General features: G+C 43.0%; 1 protein-coding gene across 9 annotated transcripts in view; it reads right to left on the reverse strand.

Annotated features, from left to right (window-relative positions):
* Positions 1-3,061: 3,061 nt before the first annotated feature.
* The window catches only part of LOC134345281 (lisH domain-containing protein ARMC9), a 150,451-nt gene continuing 135,484 nt past the window's right edge, over positions 3,062-18,028 (reverse strand). For all 9 annotated transcript variants that reach the window (XM_063045701.1, XM_063045708.1, XM_063045706.1 and 6 more), the window contains 3 exons: positions 14,539-14,644; positions 11,431-11,606; positions 3,062-3,645 (listed from right to left, as the gene is read on the reverse strand). In XM_063045701.1, coding sequence (XP_062901771.1) covers positions 3,623-3,645; positions 11,431-11,606; positions 14,539-14,644 — 305 coding nt within the window. In that variant the 3' untranslated portion in view covers positions 3,062-3,622. The remainder of the gene's footprint in view (positions 3,646-11,430; positions 11,607-14,538; positions 14,645-18,028) is intronic.

An 18,028-nucleotide genomic window follows, 5' to 3' on the forward strand; every position in this document is an offset into this window, starting at 1 on the left:
CAGGAGCCTATTACTAATAACATGTGTTTGTTCTAAAATATGAAAATACAGCATTGAACCAGAGTCTTTTCAACTTTGCTTCCTAATGCTGTGGATTGGACCATTGTTGTTAAAATGTCCAAATATTGATGTTTTCCAAATATGTAATTCCATCATTAGAAACTGTTGTACAGCACAGTTGAAAGTTATCTGCAATATTCTATTACCCTCTCTGCTGTGAATGGGGCCAGGTGTGAGTTGATTCTGCTGTCACTTTAATTCTGTAATCTATTCCTCTTCTGACCAAGCTATCCACAGCTTTCTGTACTGCCCTAATGGTAGCTTGAGGTAAGGTACCACATCTTCCAATTGGACACATTATAGTTTTGGGGATCGATATCGACATGAATTCCATATAATTTGTTTCATTGTCTCTGCACTATCCAGTCCTACTATGAAGTTAAACATCAGTGTAATATTAACTTTTTTTCTTTCCATACAACTGATTGGCTTTTCCACCATTCTGCTTTTGGTCTTGTGTTTCAACAGCTCTGAGCTGCACTCTACAGTGTTTACCTGTCCCCTTGTTTGTCTTTATCTGTCTTCCCCAATTAATCTACCAACTCGATTGCTTTAACAGCAGACTCGCCTCGGCAAACTGAACATCATCCCTTTTATCTTGGCCCAGTGCAACTTATTTTCCATTTATCTCTTTCCCAATCCTGAAATGATACACTGCCCATCACCCTGTCGACAAGATAAATATCACAATGGTGCAGCTGGCAGAACTGCTGCCTTACACTTGGCTGAATCCTTAACCCTTGGTGTTGTCAGAGGGCGAATAGAGTTTGCATGTTCTCCCTATGACCGTGTAGATTTTCCAAATACTCCAGTTGCCTCCCACATCCCAGACTGACACATTAATTGGCTATCGTAAATTTCTTCTGATCTGTAGGGGAACAGTAGAATCGAGGAGTGGAGATGCCGCTAAGGAGAATAGATTACAGAGCAAGAAGGAGAATAACATTTCTCTGTGAGCTGACATATACTTGATGAACTGAAATGGCGGTGTATGTCACATGGAGAATTGGCCAGGGTTTGATAAATAGCCATTGAATTACCTTTGTAAAGTGAAACTGTAGGAATTTTGGGCTGTAAGTTAGAAGCCTATTTTCACATGTGAAAAATAAAAATGTGACTGAACTACTGTTAATACTCATGCTATTGTAGCCATGAATGAAAAAAGTTAATTGTGTCATCATCTGTCAGGGAACTGAGTTACCTGGTTTCATTTATCAAAAGCAAAGCTGTCCCAAATCAGCCCTCAACTTGAAGCAATTGCTTCTATTAAGAAGCCGTGCCTTAGGAATTCCAATGAGAGACTGAACCTTGGGGGAGGAGGGGGCAGGGGGGTTGTGTTTATTTGCATGTCCTGACTTGCATGATACTTTCATATTTACAAGCATGGTATGTTCTACATCATGTGATTGAGAAGGATTACTCAACAACAACCCTGGAAGAATGGCCAAGAGTCTAGATGCCAAGTGCCTCACTTAGTGCTTTGATAATCTTAAAGGAACAACTATTAACAACACTGTAACTTGACATATTTTAAGTAATAGCATTGCCTATTAGGAAATCTATTGGCACAGAATTTGTAGTTAACAAGTAATGTTTCCCACAAAGTTTTTGTGATTAGCACTTCCCTACAAGCAATGGGAACCAGGTCAAAGTGATTTACCAGATCTCTGGTAAATGTAAGGTCCCTAGGTTTATCAAGAAAAACCCAATTCTCAGAGAGCAAAAATTCATTTAAAATACAGAATACTAAACAAAGATACAAACATTTACATCAAATTGAATTAGAAACACATATAGTAAACTATGATATTGTGTAGTCAAAGGAAGCTAGAGGTTTGTGTAGGGGAACACTTTGCTTCTAGTGACCTTAATGCCATTAGCTTTGAGGTAGTTATCAAACAGAATGGGTCTGATCCTCGGTTGAGATTCTAAATTGGAGAAAGACCAACTTTGATGGTATCTGAAATGACCTGGCAAGTGTGGATTGGGGCAGGCTATTTTCTGGCAAAAGTGTACTTGGTAAATGGGAGGCCTTCAAAAGTGAAATTTTGAGAGTACAGAGTTTGTATATTCCTGTCAGAATACAAAGCAAGGACAAGGATACCAGGTTTAGGAAACCTTGGCTTTTGAGAGAGTTGAGGACCTGGTTAAGAAGTAGGAAATCAGAAAGGCTGTGAGACTAATGAATAAAGGGTGTATGGGGTGTCAGGGAGGGGTAGCACCTCTGGTGGGGGAACATGTCCCGTCCTTTTCAAGGCAGTTAGTCCACCTTTGGTCCCCACCTGGCACTCGGCTCTCACTTGTAGCTCTTCGTAGCTGTTTGCATGCAAAAGCGGCCACACTCCAGGCAACGGCTTTGACAAGCCAGCTAAACCAGGTGAAGGTAGCCGATGGGTCTCAAACCCTCGGTGAGATAGGGAGTTGTCTGTCCCAGCATGTGAAGACAGACGCCGGCGGATTGAGCAAACGAGACCAATGGAAGGTCCAATGGTCAAGAAGGCGGTCTCTGCAAGCGTCGTGGAACGTGTAGAGCACGACAAGACACAGAAGACGTCCTGGTCATCCACTGCGCCCAGTCCCATCTCCAGCTGTCTCAACTCTTGTCTTGCCACTGGATCTAGATGGGAATTGGGAAAATCCAAATCATGCGCTAGTCTCAACGCCATCAAGCCGGCCAGTGGCGCAGTGACATCAGCACCGGACTCCAGAGCGAAGGTTCCCGAGTTTAAATCCAGTCAGGCCGCTCCTGGGCACGCTTTCCATCCATGCCAGGTTGAGTGTCGAGCTAGCAACTCGACCTCGTAAAATAAAAGTACTAATGGTGTTGAGGTCTTCATCGACGACAATGGACGAACCTTAAATCCACACCATCAAAATTTCATATTGATAGAATGAAGTGAGGTTTATTCTGTGTTTGGGATTAATATCCTTAGCTAAGTATATATAGGAATTGTGATAATTAAGTAAATTTTCTATTGATATCCTCAACAAGTCAAAATGAGACAATTGATGTCAGATTTTATTTCTCATTGATAAAACACAGTTCATTACATCACATATAAAACACTATAGATACATGAGCACATTTTTCAAAACCAGTTTTTGCACTAATACAGTTCTTATTTCAGACAAATGACCATTCTTTTATGTTTTCAAAGCAATATTTTAATTATTTCAGAATCAAACAATATGGCAAAATACAAGATTTCGCAAAAGAATTACTATTATAAATGTGCAATACACAAGTTTAAAGCTATCAAGAACAGAGGCTAAGATCTTTACATTTAAAACAAATAAAAACACCAGCACATGAAAGTGCTATAAAAACAAAAGAATAAATTACTCTTATTTACACTTTAAAAATTATTTCCAAAGTATTCTGTCAGTCATGTTATACAAAAATGCACATGCAGAATTTTACAGCACAGTCCTTCTATTGTGTTGCATTCTCCAAATGAATTTTCTAACTTGAGCTCTGTCGATAGTATTTGATAAGCATGATCATTACAGGAAATTGGCTATGTTGTGAAACTTCAACAGGTGATTCCCGAGGAAAGATTTGTTATTTCCTGTATGACTGGCTGTCTACAAAAGGAACAAACAAGTTGGGGTTAAGTGCAAGTAACTGCATGTCAAAGATTTTTAAAAATCATGCAAGAAAATGCAGAGACAGGGGACAAGGAATGAGGCCTCAAAAATACAATCTGTTGAACAACAGGTGGCCTCCTAATCCTCCAGTACAGTATGCAGAAAGTAATGTTTGTTAAGGAGATGGGTGACTGCCTGTCATTATGGTAAGGATCAAAATATACAAGAACTGCAGGAATTAGCCCTGTCTTATCAATGCTCCCCAAGACTGCTTTGTCTGTAACAGCCTAAGCTGACTTAATAGGCAAGTTGTAAACCAAAAGACAGATAAATTAAATTCTTAGAATCTGAAGTACATGAGGGCAAGTGTGAGTAGTAAATTGGTCATATGAAATGCTTTTAGGATTACAATTAATCATTCACTTTTGGGAGGAAAGTGTAGGTACACTAGCTTCAAAGATCACTGATTGTTCACTGGAAATGACACTGACAATTCTGTTTTCAGCCTAGTTCTTACTTAAATTATTTACCTAACCTTCATCATACATCCATTACTTTTGTCTCAATCTCCTTTGACACCCTTGAAGCTCTAAAATACATTAAAGCTCCCCTCAGTAAAGTTACAAACTCAGCTGGTGCTTTGAACCACTTTGTGTTGGATTTCACAAGTGCTCACTGAATTCATTCAGTATGTCTCTGGATCAGACTTGGTTATTTTGTTGCACTAATATCTATGTGCTTGTGTGGGCACGTGGCCAAGTGATTAAGGCATTGGACTAGCGACCTGAAGGTCATGAGTTTGAACCCCAGCCAAGGCAACATGTTGTGTCCTTGAGCAAGGCACTTAATCACACATTGCTCTGCGACAACACTGGTGCCAAGCTGTATGGGTCCTAATGCCCTTCCCTTGGACAACATTGGTGTCGTGGAGAGGGGAAACTTGCAGCATAGGCAACTGCTGGTCTTCCATACAACCTTGCCCAGGCCTGCGCCCTGGAGAGTGAAGACTTTCCAGGCGCAGATCCATGGTCTCACAAGACTAACGGATGCCTTTACTTTATCTATGTGCTTAAGTCCTGAATTGGTCTTGAATCTACCTTTTATGTCTTACCTTGGATTTATGAATGTCGCCAAAAGAACCACACAGAAATGTAATGAAAGTTATAAATAAACTGTAAAAATTAAGCATCAGGGAAGTAAATAATGTACAAGAACAGTCCAACTGACGACTTCGCAATTTTGATGAAAATGCATTTGTGTCGTATTTCTTTACCACCAATGACCTGATACAATGATTAAGCCTTTGAATGTTATTCAACACCATTTTACGCTGCTCAGGAATAACATTTAGTCTTCATAAATCTGAACTCTCTTGAACAGCCTTTTTGGTATTCAAGGGTTTCAAAAGAAGACCAGAAAGTAAAAGTACAACAAAAACTTAAAATTTAATGGGCTATTTTATTCCAATTACCATGTTAATTTTTACAGCATCACATTTCCCTCTGAAAGCTTCAATTAGACAATGAAAACATTGAACAGGAAACACAAGCAACACACATCAAAGTTGCTGGTGAATGCAGCAGGCCAGGCAGCATCTCTAGGAAGAGGTACAGTCGACGTTTCCGGCCGAGACCCTTCGTCAGGACTAACTGAAGGAAGAGTGAGTAAGGGATTTGAAAGCTGGAGGGGGGGGGGAGATGCAAAATGATAGGAGAAGACAGGAGGGGGAGGGATAGAGCCGAGAGCTGGACAGGTGATAGGCAAAAGGGATACGAGAGGATCATGGGACAGGAGGTCCGGGAAGAAAGACAAGGGGGGGGGACCCAGAGGATGGGCAAGAGGTATATTCAGAGGGACAGAGGGAAAAAAAGGAGAGTGAGAGAAAGAATGTGTGCATAAAAATAAGTAACAGATGGGGTACGAGGGGGAGGTGGGGCCTAGCGGAAGTTAGAGAAGTCAATGTTCATGCCATCAGGTTTGAGGCTACCCAGACGGAATACAAGGTGTTGTTCCTCCAACCTGAGTGTGGCTTCATCTTTACAGTAGAGGAGGCCGTGGATAGACATGTCAGAATGGGAATGGGATGTGGAATTAAAATGTGTGGCCACTGGGAGATCCTGCTTTCTCTGGCGGACAGAGCGTAGATGTTCAGCAAAGCGGTCTCCCAGTCTGCGTCGGGTCTCGCCAATATATAAAAGGCCACATCGGGAGCACCGGACGCAGTATATCACCCCAGTCGACTCACAGGTGAAGTGTTGCCTCACCTGGAAGGACTGTTTGGGGCCCTGAATGGTGGTAAGGGAGGAAGTGTAAGGGCATGTGTAGCACTTGTTCCGCTTACATGGATAAGTGCCAGGAGGGAGATCAGTGGGGAGGGATGGGGGGGACGAATGGACAAGGGAGTTGTGTAGGAAACACCACTGACATAATGCCCTGTGACACTGTATCCTTTGGGATAAATGAAGTATCTATTTTCTTGCAAACACTGCTTGTAGGATCCAATATGCCTGCCATGCTGCTGCAATTAAGTTCTCTATTGAAACCTGTGCACATACAGCATGTTGTGTGTGTGTGTAAAACAATAAAGTCAGTTCAGACTATTGAGTGTGTTGGAACACTCTCCACTTGCCTGGGTGAGGGTAGCTCCAACGACCCTCAAAGCTCGCCACCGTCCAGGACAGAGCAGTCTGCTCAATCAACACACCATGCACCACCCTCCCCCCAAAACCAGCATACATGGCGAGTGTGGGATGAGGTCTGATGCCCACATCTCCCATAATTTCTGTCAATGAGTGTAACCTGGGCTGTGCAGAGATCTTCCTTCCACTCACCTGGAGGGACCTCACTGAGCACAGCGATATCTCTCCTGTCCATCACCTCCTCCTCCCGCGACACATCTCAGGATCAGTGTCGGCTCTGAAAGTTCGAAGTCCCTTGGCAAGAATTTGAGAGGTCTTGTGTAATCTTGGTGGAATGCTGCTTAGAATTTTACACGGGCATGATCTGGCTCATCTCCAAACACAATGTTACTTCTTTCTGAATTGGGCACAATATCCTTTCACTTCTCTGTATTTTCAGTGCAAATTCCTTCTCCCTCTGGCTCTGTCTCTTCCCCCCTCCCCTTGCCTTTCTCTCACTCCCTTTCCAAACTCTCTCCCCTTCTCCCTTCCACTCTCTCTCTCTCTCTCTCTCTCTCTCCCCTTGCCATTATCAGGCTGGAAAGGAAGGGGGCGCAAGTCAGAATAAGTAGGTGGGGGAGGGACAAGAAGTACGAGCTGGCAGGTGATAGGTGTGGCCAGGTAAGGTGGGTGGCTCATCTAGTCCATGATGAATTATTATTCTGCCTAGTCTCATTGACCCGCACTTGGTCCATTGCCCTCCATACCGCTTCTAATTAATACAATTAGAAGTTGTACTAATCCAAACTTCTCTTAAATGTTGAAACTGAATGCACATTCACTTCTGCCGGGAGCTCGTTTCACACTCACCCACCCTCTGGATGAAGAAGTTATCCTTCATGTTACCCTTAAATATTTTACCGTTCACACTTAAAAGGAGGCATGAAGTTGTTCTAGCAGACAAGGTGAAGGACAATCCTAAGGGATTCTACAGATATGTTAAGAGCAAAAAGATTGCAGTGGACAAAACTGGTCCTCTGGAAGGCCAGAATGATAATTCATGTGAGACAACAAAACAGATAGGGGAGATCTTAAGATAACTTTGCATCTGTATTTACTCAGAAGAAGAAGAAGTCTATACAAGTGAGGCAAAGTGGCATCAACTTCATGGACCCTGTACAGATTACAGAGGAGGAGGTGTTTGCTACCCTGAGGCAAATCAGGGTGGATAAATCCCCAGAGCCTGACAAGATGTTCCCTCAGACCAACGGAGGACAAGTGCAGAAATTACTGGGGTCCTAGCAGAGATATTTAAATCGTCCCTAGTGACAGGGGAGGTAACAGAGGATTGGAGGATAGGCAAAGTTGTTCCACTGTTTAAAAAAGGTTCTAAATATAAACCAAGAAATTATAGGTCAGTGAGTCTGACATCAGTTGCAGAAAAGTTATTGTAAGGTATTTTAAGGGACTGGATATATATGAGTATTTGGATAGATATGGACTGATTCATGATGGTCAGCATGGCTTTGTGCACGGTAGGCCACATCTAGTCAATCTTATAGAGTTTCACAAGGAGGTTACCGGGAAAGTGGATGAAGGCAAGATAGTGGATCTGTCTGCATGGACATTAGCGAGGCATTTGACAAGGTCCCGCATGGGAGGTCAAGAAGGTTCAGTTGCTCGACATTCAAGATGAAGTAGTAAATTGGATTAAATATTGGCTTTGTGGGAAAAGCCAGAGAGTGGTAGCAAAGGGTTGCCTCTCTTCCTGGAGGCCTGTGACTAGTGGTGTACCCCAGAGATCGATGCTGGGTCCTTTGTTGTCATTTATATGAATGACCTGGATGATAATGTGGTTAACTGGATCAGCAAATTTGCAGGTGATACTACCAAATTTGGGGGTGTAGTGGACAGCGAGGAAAGCTACCATGGCTTGCAGAGAGATTTGCATCAGCTGGAAAATGGCAGATGGAATTTAATGCAGGCAATTGTGAGGTTTTGCATTTTGGTAGGATCAACCAGGGTGGGTCTTACACAGTAAACGGTAGGGCACTGAGAAGTGTGGTAGAACAAAGGGATATAGGAACACAGGTCCATAATTTGTTGAAAGTGGCATCACATGTAGATGGGTTGTAAAGAAAGCTTTTAGCATACTGGCCTTCATAAATCAAAGTGTTGAGTACAAGAGATAGGATATTGTGTTGAAGTTGTATAAGATGTTGGTGAGGCCTAATTTGCAGTATTGTGCAGAGTTTTGGTTGCCTACCTACAGGAAAGATGTAAACAAGGTTGAAAGAGTACAAAGAAAATTTACAAGGATGTTGCCAGTTCTAGAGGACCTGAGTTATAAAGAAAGATTGAATAGGTTAGGACTGTATTCCTTAGAATGTAGGAGATTGAGAGGGGATTTGATAGAGGTTTACAAAATTATAAGGGGTGGTGGTTGTCTCTCTGTGTCTGGGGAAGACTAAACATTGTGCAGTCATCTGTGGATACACATGTGGCTTCAGAGGCCAAAGGCCGAAGCACACATGCGGTTGCAGGTTGGACATGGAATAACGGTTGTTAGAACAGGTGCATACACAGCTTTGTGGTGTCAGTCTCATGCTGCTGCAAGGCGCTGATTTCGGTCATCCTCAAAGTCAGATGCAGATTTTCTGGTCAGGTGCACCACACAGCCCTGTTGGCTGTGGACTCCTCAAGTTGTTGAGGCTGGAGGTCTGCCCATTTGATGTACGATTTCAGATTGTCTTTGAATCTTTTTTTGGGGCGGCCCTGATTGCAACTGCCATGCTCAAGCTCACTGTATAGCAGCAGCCTGGGGATTCTTGTTTCACCCATGCGGATTATATGGCCAGTCCAGCGTAGCTGGGCCTGGAGGATCCTTGCCTCAATGCTTGTGCTGTTGGCTCTGTCAAGGACTTCCTGGTTGGTGATTCAGTCCTGCCATTGAATCCTCATGACTGACCACAGAGAGAGCATGTGAAACTGCTCCAGCTGTTTGATGTGCCTGCAGTACAGGGTCCAGGTTTTGCAGCCATACAGGAGAGAGGTGAGGCCCACAGCCTTGCACACCTTGAGTCTGGTTGAAATCTGAATGTCCTTGTGCTCCAGAGCTTTGACACGGAGTTTCCTGAGTGCCTGGCTGGCTTTCTGGATCCTTGCTATGATCTCTTTGTCAAGGGATCCGGCACTGGAGGTGGTGCTTCCTAGATACTTGAAGCTCTCCACATTCTTCAGGACAGTGCCATCGATGGTGACGCATGGCTGAGGGAGGGTGGCTGTTTGCTGCAGGTTGTAGGAGAAGTTCTGTCTTACCGAGGCTAATTGTCAGGCCAAACAGCTTTGAGGCTGCGGAGAACCTGTCGACAATCGTCTGCAGGTGGTTCTGCTGGTGGGCCATGAGGGCACAGTCATCAGCAAACAGCTTCAGTGATGAGCCTCCTCAACCTTTAGGTCTTTGCAGCACGGTGTCTCAGGTCAAACATCGATCCGTCTTGGCGATATCTTATGTAGAATGTAGAAGATTGAGAGGAGATTTGATAGAGGTATACAAAGTTATAAGGGGTACAGATAGGGTAAAGGCAAGCAGGCTTTTTCCATTGAGGTTGGGTGGGACTACAACCAGAGGTCATGGGTTAAGGGAATTGTGTACAGAGCAATCCCTGCAGAAAGTAGGGGGAGGGAAAGATGTACTCGGTGGTGGGATCCCGTTGGAGATGGCAGAAGTTAGAGAATTATGCGTTTGATGCAGAGGTTACTGGGGTGGTAGGTGAGGATAAAAGGAACTCTGGCAGGGTGGCAAGAGGATGGGGTGAGGGCAGACGTGTGTGAAATGGAAGAGATGTGGGTGAGGCCAGCATTGATGGTGGTTTTTCCACTGAGGCTGGGTGGGACTACAACCAGAGGTCTTGGGTTAAGAGTGAAAGGTGAAAATTTTAAAGGGGACATGAGGAGAAACTACTTCACTCAAAGGGTCAAGAGAGTATGGAATGAGCTGCCAGCACAAGTGGTGCATGCCTTGATTTCAACGTGTTTTAGAAGATTGTTTAGCTATATGAATGGTAGCGGTATGGAGGGCCATGGTCTCAGTGCAGATCGATTGGAATAGGTAATTTAAATGGTTTAGGCATGGACTAGATGAGCCAAAGGGCCTGTTTATTTTGCAGTACTTCTTTATGACTATCTATACCCCTCATAATTTTGTATACCTGTATCAAATCTCACCCGATTCTCCTATGCTCCAGGGAATACAGTCCTAACCTATACAAATTTTCCCTGCAACTGAGGTCCTCAAATTCTGGCAACATCTTTGTAATTTTTCTCTGCAGTCTTTTAATCCTATTGATATCTTTCTTGTAGGTACATGACCAGAACTGTACACAATACTCCAAATTAGGCCTTGCCAACTTTGGTGTGGTGTCCCAACTCCTGGACTCAGTACTTTGATTTGTGGGGACCAGTGTGCCAAAGACTCTCTTTATGGCTCAATCTACCTGGGTCACCTAGCTATACGAAACATATCGTTGAGATGGAGAGGGTGTAGAAAAACTTTACCAGGCTGTTACTGGTACTGGAGAGTTTGAATTACAAAGAGAATCTGGACAGACTGGGGTTTTTGAGGCTGAGGTAACCTTATAGAGATTAATAAAGTCATGAGGAGCATCAATAATAATTTTTCCCCAAGGTTGGGAATTCTGAAACTGGAGGGCATAGGTTTAAGGTGAGAAGGGAAAGATTCAAAGCGAACCTGAGGGGCAACTTTTTCACGCAGAGTGTGATGCGTGTATAGGATAAGCTGCCAGAGGAAGTGGTTGAAGCAGGTACAATATCAATGCTTAAAAGACATTTGGACAGGTACATGGACAGAAAAGGTTTATTGGGATATGGGCCCAATGCAGGCAAGTGAGACCAGCTCAGATGGGCATTTTGGCCATAATGGACCAATCCTGCTAACTCACCAGGCTGAAATTGAACCTGCCGTTCTCCAGCTCTCTGCAGGTCACTGTATTTAGTGCTGATTATCATGCTATTCATCATGAAAGAATCAGTGACTCTAATCTACATCTCAGCACACTATGATGCAGTGTCTAACAGAACATTTTGGATAGGAAATTGTGAGAATACATAGAACCTTTAAGCTTCTCTGCTTTAAATCACTTACTCTGTCTGCTTCTATTAGACGACCCAGCAGAACTTGGACGACTTGTTTGCTGAGGGCCAGACTGAGAAAACTGAGGGACAATTGTTTGAGTTTTGACTTTCCGTGGACTTGTAGATATATCTGGAGTCCTTGGGATCTTGGGCCTACTGTTGAATGCAGCCATATAGTCATTTTGCCTGCAAGGGAAGATATAATATTATGGATTAATAAAAGACCAAACATCTCGTGTGACAAATTTTAGGGTTAAGTAACACCTGCCAATTAACCACCATTTAATCCTTTTGACATAAAGGTAACTTTTTCACGACTGCAATGCCATTCTTTCTCAAGCATTAGCAAAATTCATCTAAAGTTACACCACTAACAAATCGAAAATATTCATAACATAATCAATTTTTCTTAAATGTTATTAATCCCATCTTTACATGACACAAAGGCAAAATATTGTAGCTACAGGAAATTGGAAATTTTAATAAAAATATCTTAAATATTAGATGCAATAATGTTTAGAAATTAAAATAAAGAAAAAACAACACAGATTTTTCTTCAAAACTTCCAGAAAGAAGTGAAATGGAATCTAGCCATAAACTCGTCAACTTTTGCAGCACCACAAAACTTGCCATTAACTAAAGGATTTTTCATCTTTACCAGCCAGGCAGAAGGGATGGAGAAAATTTGGGCAAGAAGGAACATATAGTAGATTTTCTTTACATTATACATTTTACAAGAAATAGATGGGGTAGATGCCAACAGATATTTCCTCCAGATACTGCATATAGAATGCGATCAGCACAATCCGAGGATGAGAAGATAGCCATTTAGCATTTAGATGAGGAAAGGTTTATTGTTCAAAAGGTTATAAATTCTCTGCCTCAGAGGGCTTCCCTGGATCAGAATGACAGTTTTCGGATTTGGGAGGAATTGGAGATGATGATTAATTAGAGATTCGATGGAGCAGAGAAGCCTTCTGCCTCTCTTTCTTAAGTTTCTTCTGTTCTTAATTTAATTGGAAAGAAAATCAAGAGTGGTGATGTTTCGGATGCAAAATCCTTTCCCTGTCCCTTTAGAATTTCCTTCTGGGGCATACTTATGTAACACGTGGTTGAGATTTTACTGCTAATGTTGTAGGGTGTTACATTCAATGGCTTTCTGTAGAAGCAGCTGGTTGTGTTTGGGTTACCGTTAAAGATAAGGGATTGTGATGCTCATACTTAGTAATGTCGTGTTATCCGATCAGGATGGTGGAATTGGGAGAAGGTTCTAGAGCGTGCTCAGGGAGAGATTTTGTGACAGACACTGAGGTGGGTTGAGGTCTTTTTCGGTGGGAGATGGAGAGAGAAGCAGCTCAAGAGAACTGCCTGTAGTATTCAAACTGACGGGAATGTGCGATTCAATGGAGTCCAAGAGGGAGAATTCTATTGGCGATCAGTGAATAAGAGTTACCAATGTGAGTACGTTGGACACATCGGCTTTTGGATGATTTGAGCTCCAACCTGTGCATATTTGACTGTTTTAATTATGATGGGCCCTTTTTTAAAATAACTGTTTGGTTAACATTCAGAAATATACTTTCTTTATTATTGTATGCAGTGTACAGTCTGTTATTCTTTGCCAATAGGCGATTGCATGGGGGCAGTAATTACACAGTATTCCCACAGACCGGGATTTGGGTGGATGAGATATCCCAACATCCCAGGCTTGGTGGGATCCAAGTTATATCTACCACAGACATACAGAGTCTGGGAAAGGTGGTTTTCTCACCATTGAGTCCAGCGGCTATTAGCGAGGGGCTAACCAGCTGCATCTATAGAGATGCCCAGAAAAAGGGGGTTTCTCAACATGTATACGACAAGGACAAAAACCTATCATGCTGAGTTGCAGCACTGATACAGACTATACCAGAATTATTTGAAGGCTTTATTTAAAGTGGCTGCAGAAATGTGAGATGAAACATATTCCCAATTAAATCAAGAACAAAATATTGTACGATATACTTTATAATATAATTATGTGTGGAATGATTAACTTCTTGCAGGGAACACATGAACCAATCAGTTGAAATACAAGTACTTGTATTGTCACAGGCCAGGCAGCATCTCTAGGAAGAGGTACAGTTGACGTTTCGGGCCGAGACCCTTCGTCAGGACTAACTGAAGGAAGAGTTAGTAAGAGATTTGAAACTGGGAGGGGGAGGAAGAGATCCAAAATGATAGGAGAAGACAGGAGGGGGAGGGATGGAGCCAAGAGCAGGACAGGTGATTGGCAAAAGGGATACGAGAGGATCATGGGACAGGAGGCCCGGGAAGAAAGACAAGTGGGGGGGGGGTGGAACCCAGAGGATGGGCAAGGGGTATATTCAGAGGGACAGAGGGAGAAAAAGGAGAGTGAGAGAAAGAATGTGTGTATAAAAATAAATAACAGATGGGGTACGAGGGGGAGGTGGGGCATTAGCGGAAGTTAGAGAAGTCGATGTTCATGCCATCAGGTTGGAGGCTACCCAGATGGAATATAAGGTGTTGTTCCTCCAACCTGAGTGTGGCTTCATCTTTACAGTAGAGGAGGCCGTGGATAGACATGTCAGAATGGGAATGGGATGTGGAATTAAAATACGTGGCCACTGGGAGATCCTGCTTTCTCTGGCGGACAGAGTGTAGGTGTTCAGCAAAGCGGTCTCCCAGTCTGCGTCGGGTCTCGCCAATATATCTGGGTTCCCCCCCCACTTGTCTTTCTTCCCAGACCTCCTGTCCCATGATCCTCTCGTATCCCCTTTTGCCAATCAGCTGTCCAGCTCTTGGCTCCATCCCTCCCCCTCCTGTCTTCTCCTATCATTTTGGATCTCCCCCTCCCCCTCCCACTTTCAAATCTCTTACGAACTCTTCCTTCAGTTAGTCCTGACGAAGGGTCTCGGCCTGAGACATCGACTGTAAATCTTCCTAGAGATGCTGCCTGGCCTGCTGCGTTCACCAGCAACTTTGATGTGTGTTGCTTGAATTTCCAGCATCTGCAGAATTCCTGTTGTTTACTTGTATTGTCAATCATTTTTGTCAAATGTTCATAAAATTTATTTGACAGAATATTTTCACAATATTATTTGTAATGCCTTCTTACCTGATAGATCCTCTGTTTAGTTTCTCAGATGCCCCCATATCGAATGAACTTGAAGCCGGTAGAAGCTCACGATCATAATTATCAATTGAAGAATTGTGATCAAAATCTACAGAAGAAAATAACACTTCCATTAAAAATTGAGTTTTGAAAAAAGAATTCAGGTCAATCAATTCAATTTTTAGCATACTAATAGCAACAGGACATTGAATAATTGAAGAACTCAATGGATGATAATAATTGAGCAAACAAAATAGTTCCTATATTGATGGCAAGACATTAATATCAACCGTAATGCAACTAACTATGTCTGTACAAAAAAACCTGAATTAATAACCTTAATTTTTTTCAGCATTAATGAGAAATTTCAAGTTTGTTGAAATTATAGTCATAGAAAAGTACAGCACACAAACAGGCCCTTTGGCACATCTACTCCATGCTGAACCATTTAAACTAGCTACTCCCATCAACATGCACCTAGACCAGAGCCTTCCATACCCCTGCCATCCATGTACCAATCCAAACTTCTCTTAAACATTGAAATCGAGCTCACATGCACTACTTGCACTGGCAGCTCATTCCACACTCTCATGACCCTTTGCGTGAAGAAATTTCCCCTCATGTTCCCCTTAAATATTTTAGCTTTAACCCTTAACCAATGACCTCTAGTTGTAGTCCCACTCAACTTCAATGGAAAGGGTCTGCTTGCATTTACCCTGTCTATACCCCTCATAATTTTGAATACCTCAATGAAATCTCCCCTCGGTCTTCTACGTTCTGAGGAATAAAGTCCTAACCTATTCAATCTTTCTTTATAACTCAGGTCCTCCAGTCCTGGCAGCATCCTTGTAAATTTTCTCTGTACCTTTTCAAATTTCTTTACACCTTTCCTGTAGGTTGGTGACCAAAACTGCACACAATACTCCAAATAAGGTCTCACCAACGTCTTATACAACTTCAAAAGGTATGTATAAGGTGCCAAATGTTGGGCAGGAGGATGTGGTTCATGGGCCTGATGGTTCCAGAACCAGGTGATGTGGGACATAAGGCTCCTGTAACCTCCTTCCTGATGGCAGCAGCAAGAAAAGAGCATGGTCTGGATGGTGGGGTCCTTGATGATGGATGCTGCTTCCTTGTGGCAACACTCCTTGTAGATGTGTTTAATGGTTGAGAGGGTTTTGCCTGTGATGAACTGGGTTGTATCCATCACTTTTTATAGGATTTTCCATTGGGCATTGATGCTACTTACCGCTATGCATCCGTTGAAGATTGTCAAAGTTTTAGACGACATGCCGAATCTACTGAAACTTCCAAGAAAGTAGAGGTGCTATTGTGCCTTCTTTGGAATGGTATTTACATGATCTTACATCCTTTACACTCGCCTTGACCAACAGATCATGGAAGCATTTTCACAAACTCGCACAGCCCCTGGCAACCCTGTGATTTCACTCTCTGAGACCATCCATGTGAACCCATGAAAAGTATCAGGCCCAGTCAGTGTACTTGGCAGAATACTGAGGAACTGTGCTAATCAATTGTCCGGAGTGTGCACTAACATCTTTAACCTCTCACTTCAGCAGTCTGATGTACCCACCTGCTTCAAGCAGGTTTCAATCATACTGGTGCCCAAGAAGAAAACAATAACCTGTCTCTACGACTATTATCCAGTAACACTTGTATCCACTGTGAAGTGCTTCGTGAGGTTGGTCACGAAGCATTTCAACTCCTGCCTGAGGACTGACTTGTATCTACTCCAATCTGCCTACTGTCAAAAAGGTCAACAGCAGATGCCATTTTATTGGCTCTTCACTCAGCTCTGGAACACCTGGACAGTTAATATACATACATCAGGTTGCACCTCATTGACTACAGCTCAACATTCATCATCTTCTCAAACTAATCAATAAGCTCCAAGGCCTAGGGCTCAATACCTCCTTGTGCAACTGGATTCTTGATTTTGTCGCATGCAGACCCCAGTCAGTATGGATTGACAACAACATCTCCTCCACAATCACCATCAGCACAGGTGCACAACAAGGTTGTGTGCTTAGCCCCCGCTCTACCTGCTTCAGACCAACGACTGTGAGGCTAAGTACAACTCCAGTGTCATTTTTACATTTGCTGACGACACCACTGTAGTTGGCCAAATTCAAGGCAGTGACGAATCAGCAAGTAGGAAAGCAGATGAAAATCTGGTTGAATAGTGCTGCAACAACAACCTCTCATTTAACATCAGCAAAATCTAAGAGCTGATTATTGACTACAGGAGGAAGAAACCATAAGTCCTTATTAGCAGATCGGAGGCGATGGGGGGTGGGATTTCACTCCCTCGGTGTTTTACTCTGGATATCTGTGTTATCGGACAGTTTAGCACTTAATGACTGCCCTTGAGGAGGTGGTGAGAAGTCACAGCGACAACAATGTTTTTGTGGTATATTCTATGATTTCTACTGAGGTAAAATTGAGCAACATTCATATCTCTAACTTTGAATGGTGCGCAAATATGTTATAGATGGTACTGCAACATGCCAATTGCTAATCTTATCCATCATCTACTGGGGCTTCCTAGGATTTTCCAATGAAACTTTAGTGATTTGTTGGTGCACAGAGACATCATATTGTATCAGTGGTGAATGCTCAGTGTGATTGGTGAGAGTGTCAGTCAAGCAACCTGCTTTATCCTGAGTTATTTATTTATATACACACATTCTTTTTCTCTCTCTCCTTTTTCTCCCTCTGCCCCCCTCACTATACCCCTTGCCCATCCTCTGGTTTCCCCCCTCCCCTTTTTCTTTCTCCCTGGGCCTCCTGTCCCATGATCCTCTCATATCCCCTTTGCCAATCACCTGTCCAGCTCTTGGCTCCATCCCTCCCCCTCCTGTCTTCTCCTAACATTTTGGATCTCCCCCTCCCCCTTTCAAATGTCTCTTCTTTCAGTTAGTCCTGACGAAGGGTCTCGGCCCAAAACGTCGACTGTACCTCTTCCTAGAGATGCTGCCTGGCCTGCTGGCGTTCACCAGCAACTTTGATGTGTGTTGCTTGAAATTCCAGCATCTGCAGATTTCCTCGTGTTATCCTGAGTGAAACTGTTTTTCCTGTGGTTGAAGCTGCATGCACTCGGACAACAGTGTGGCTGGAAGTCAGAGTTCAGTTCTTAGTTGCATGAAACCCAGCCTCTGATGTGCTCTTGCAGATTTGGTGTCCATTCTAAGTCAGGTATTTGGTTAGTAGTGATCCCAAATATATTAATTTGGGTGGGGGTGTGATGGAGTTCCACAGTGGTAAAGTTTAATTCCTAATGTGATGACGGTCTCTGCCTTGCACTTGCAGCATGCACATAATCACTGGGCTTATTCTTTGATCCATAAATATGGAATTATCTGAAATGATGAGAGAATAACACAGCCAAACTGCACTGCTTAGTGAGATTATCTTGTTGCTGATATTCATTCAGTCATTTTTCTTTCTCTGCCCGTTGTAAGACCATAAGACA

Source organism: Mobula hypostoma, chromosome 4 (genome assembly GCF_963921235.1).
Source record: "Mobula hypostoma chromosome 4, sMobHyp1.1, whole genome shotgun sequence".
NCBI classification, from domain to species: Eukaryota; Metazoa; Chordata; class Chondrichthyes; order Myliobatiformes; family Myliobatidae; genus Mobula; species Mobula hypostoma.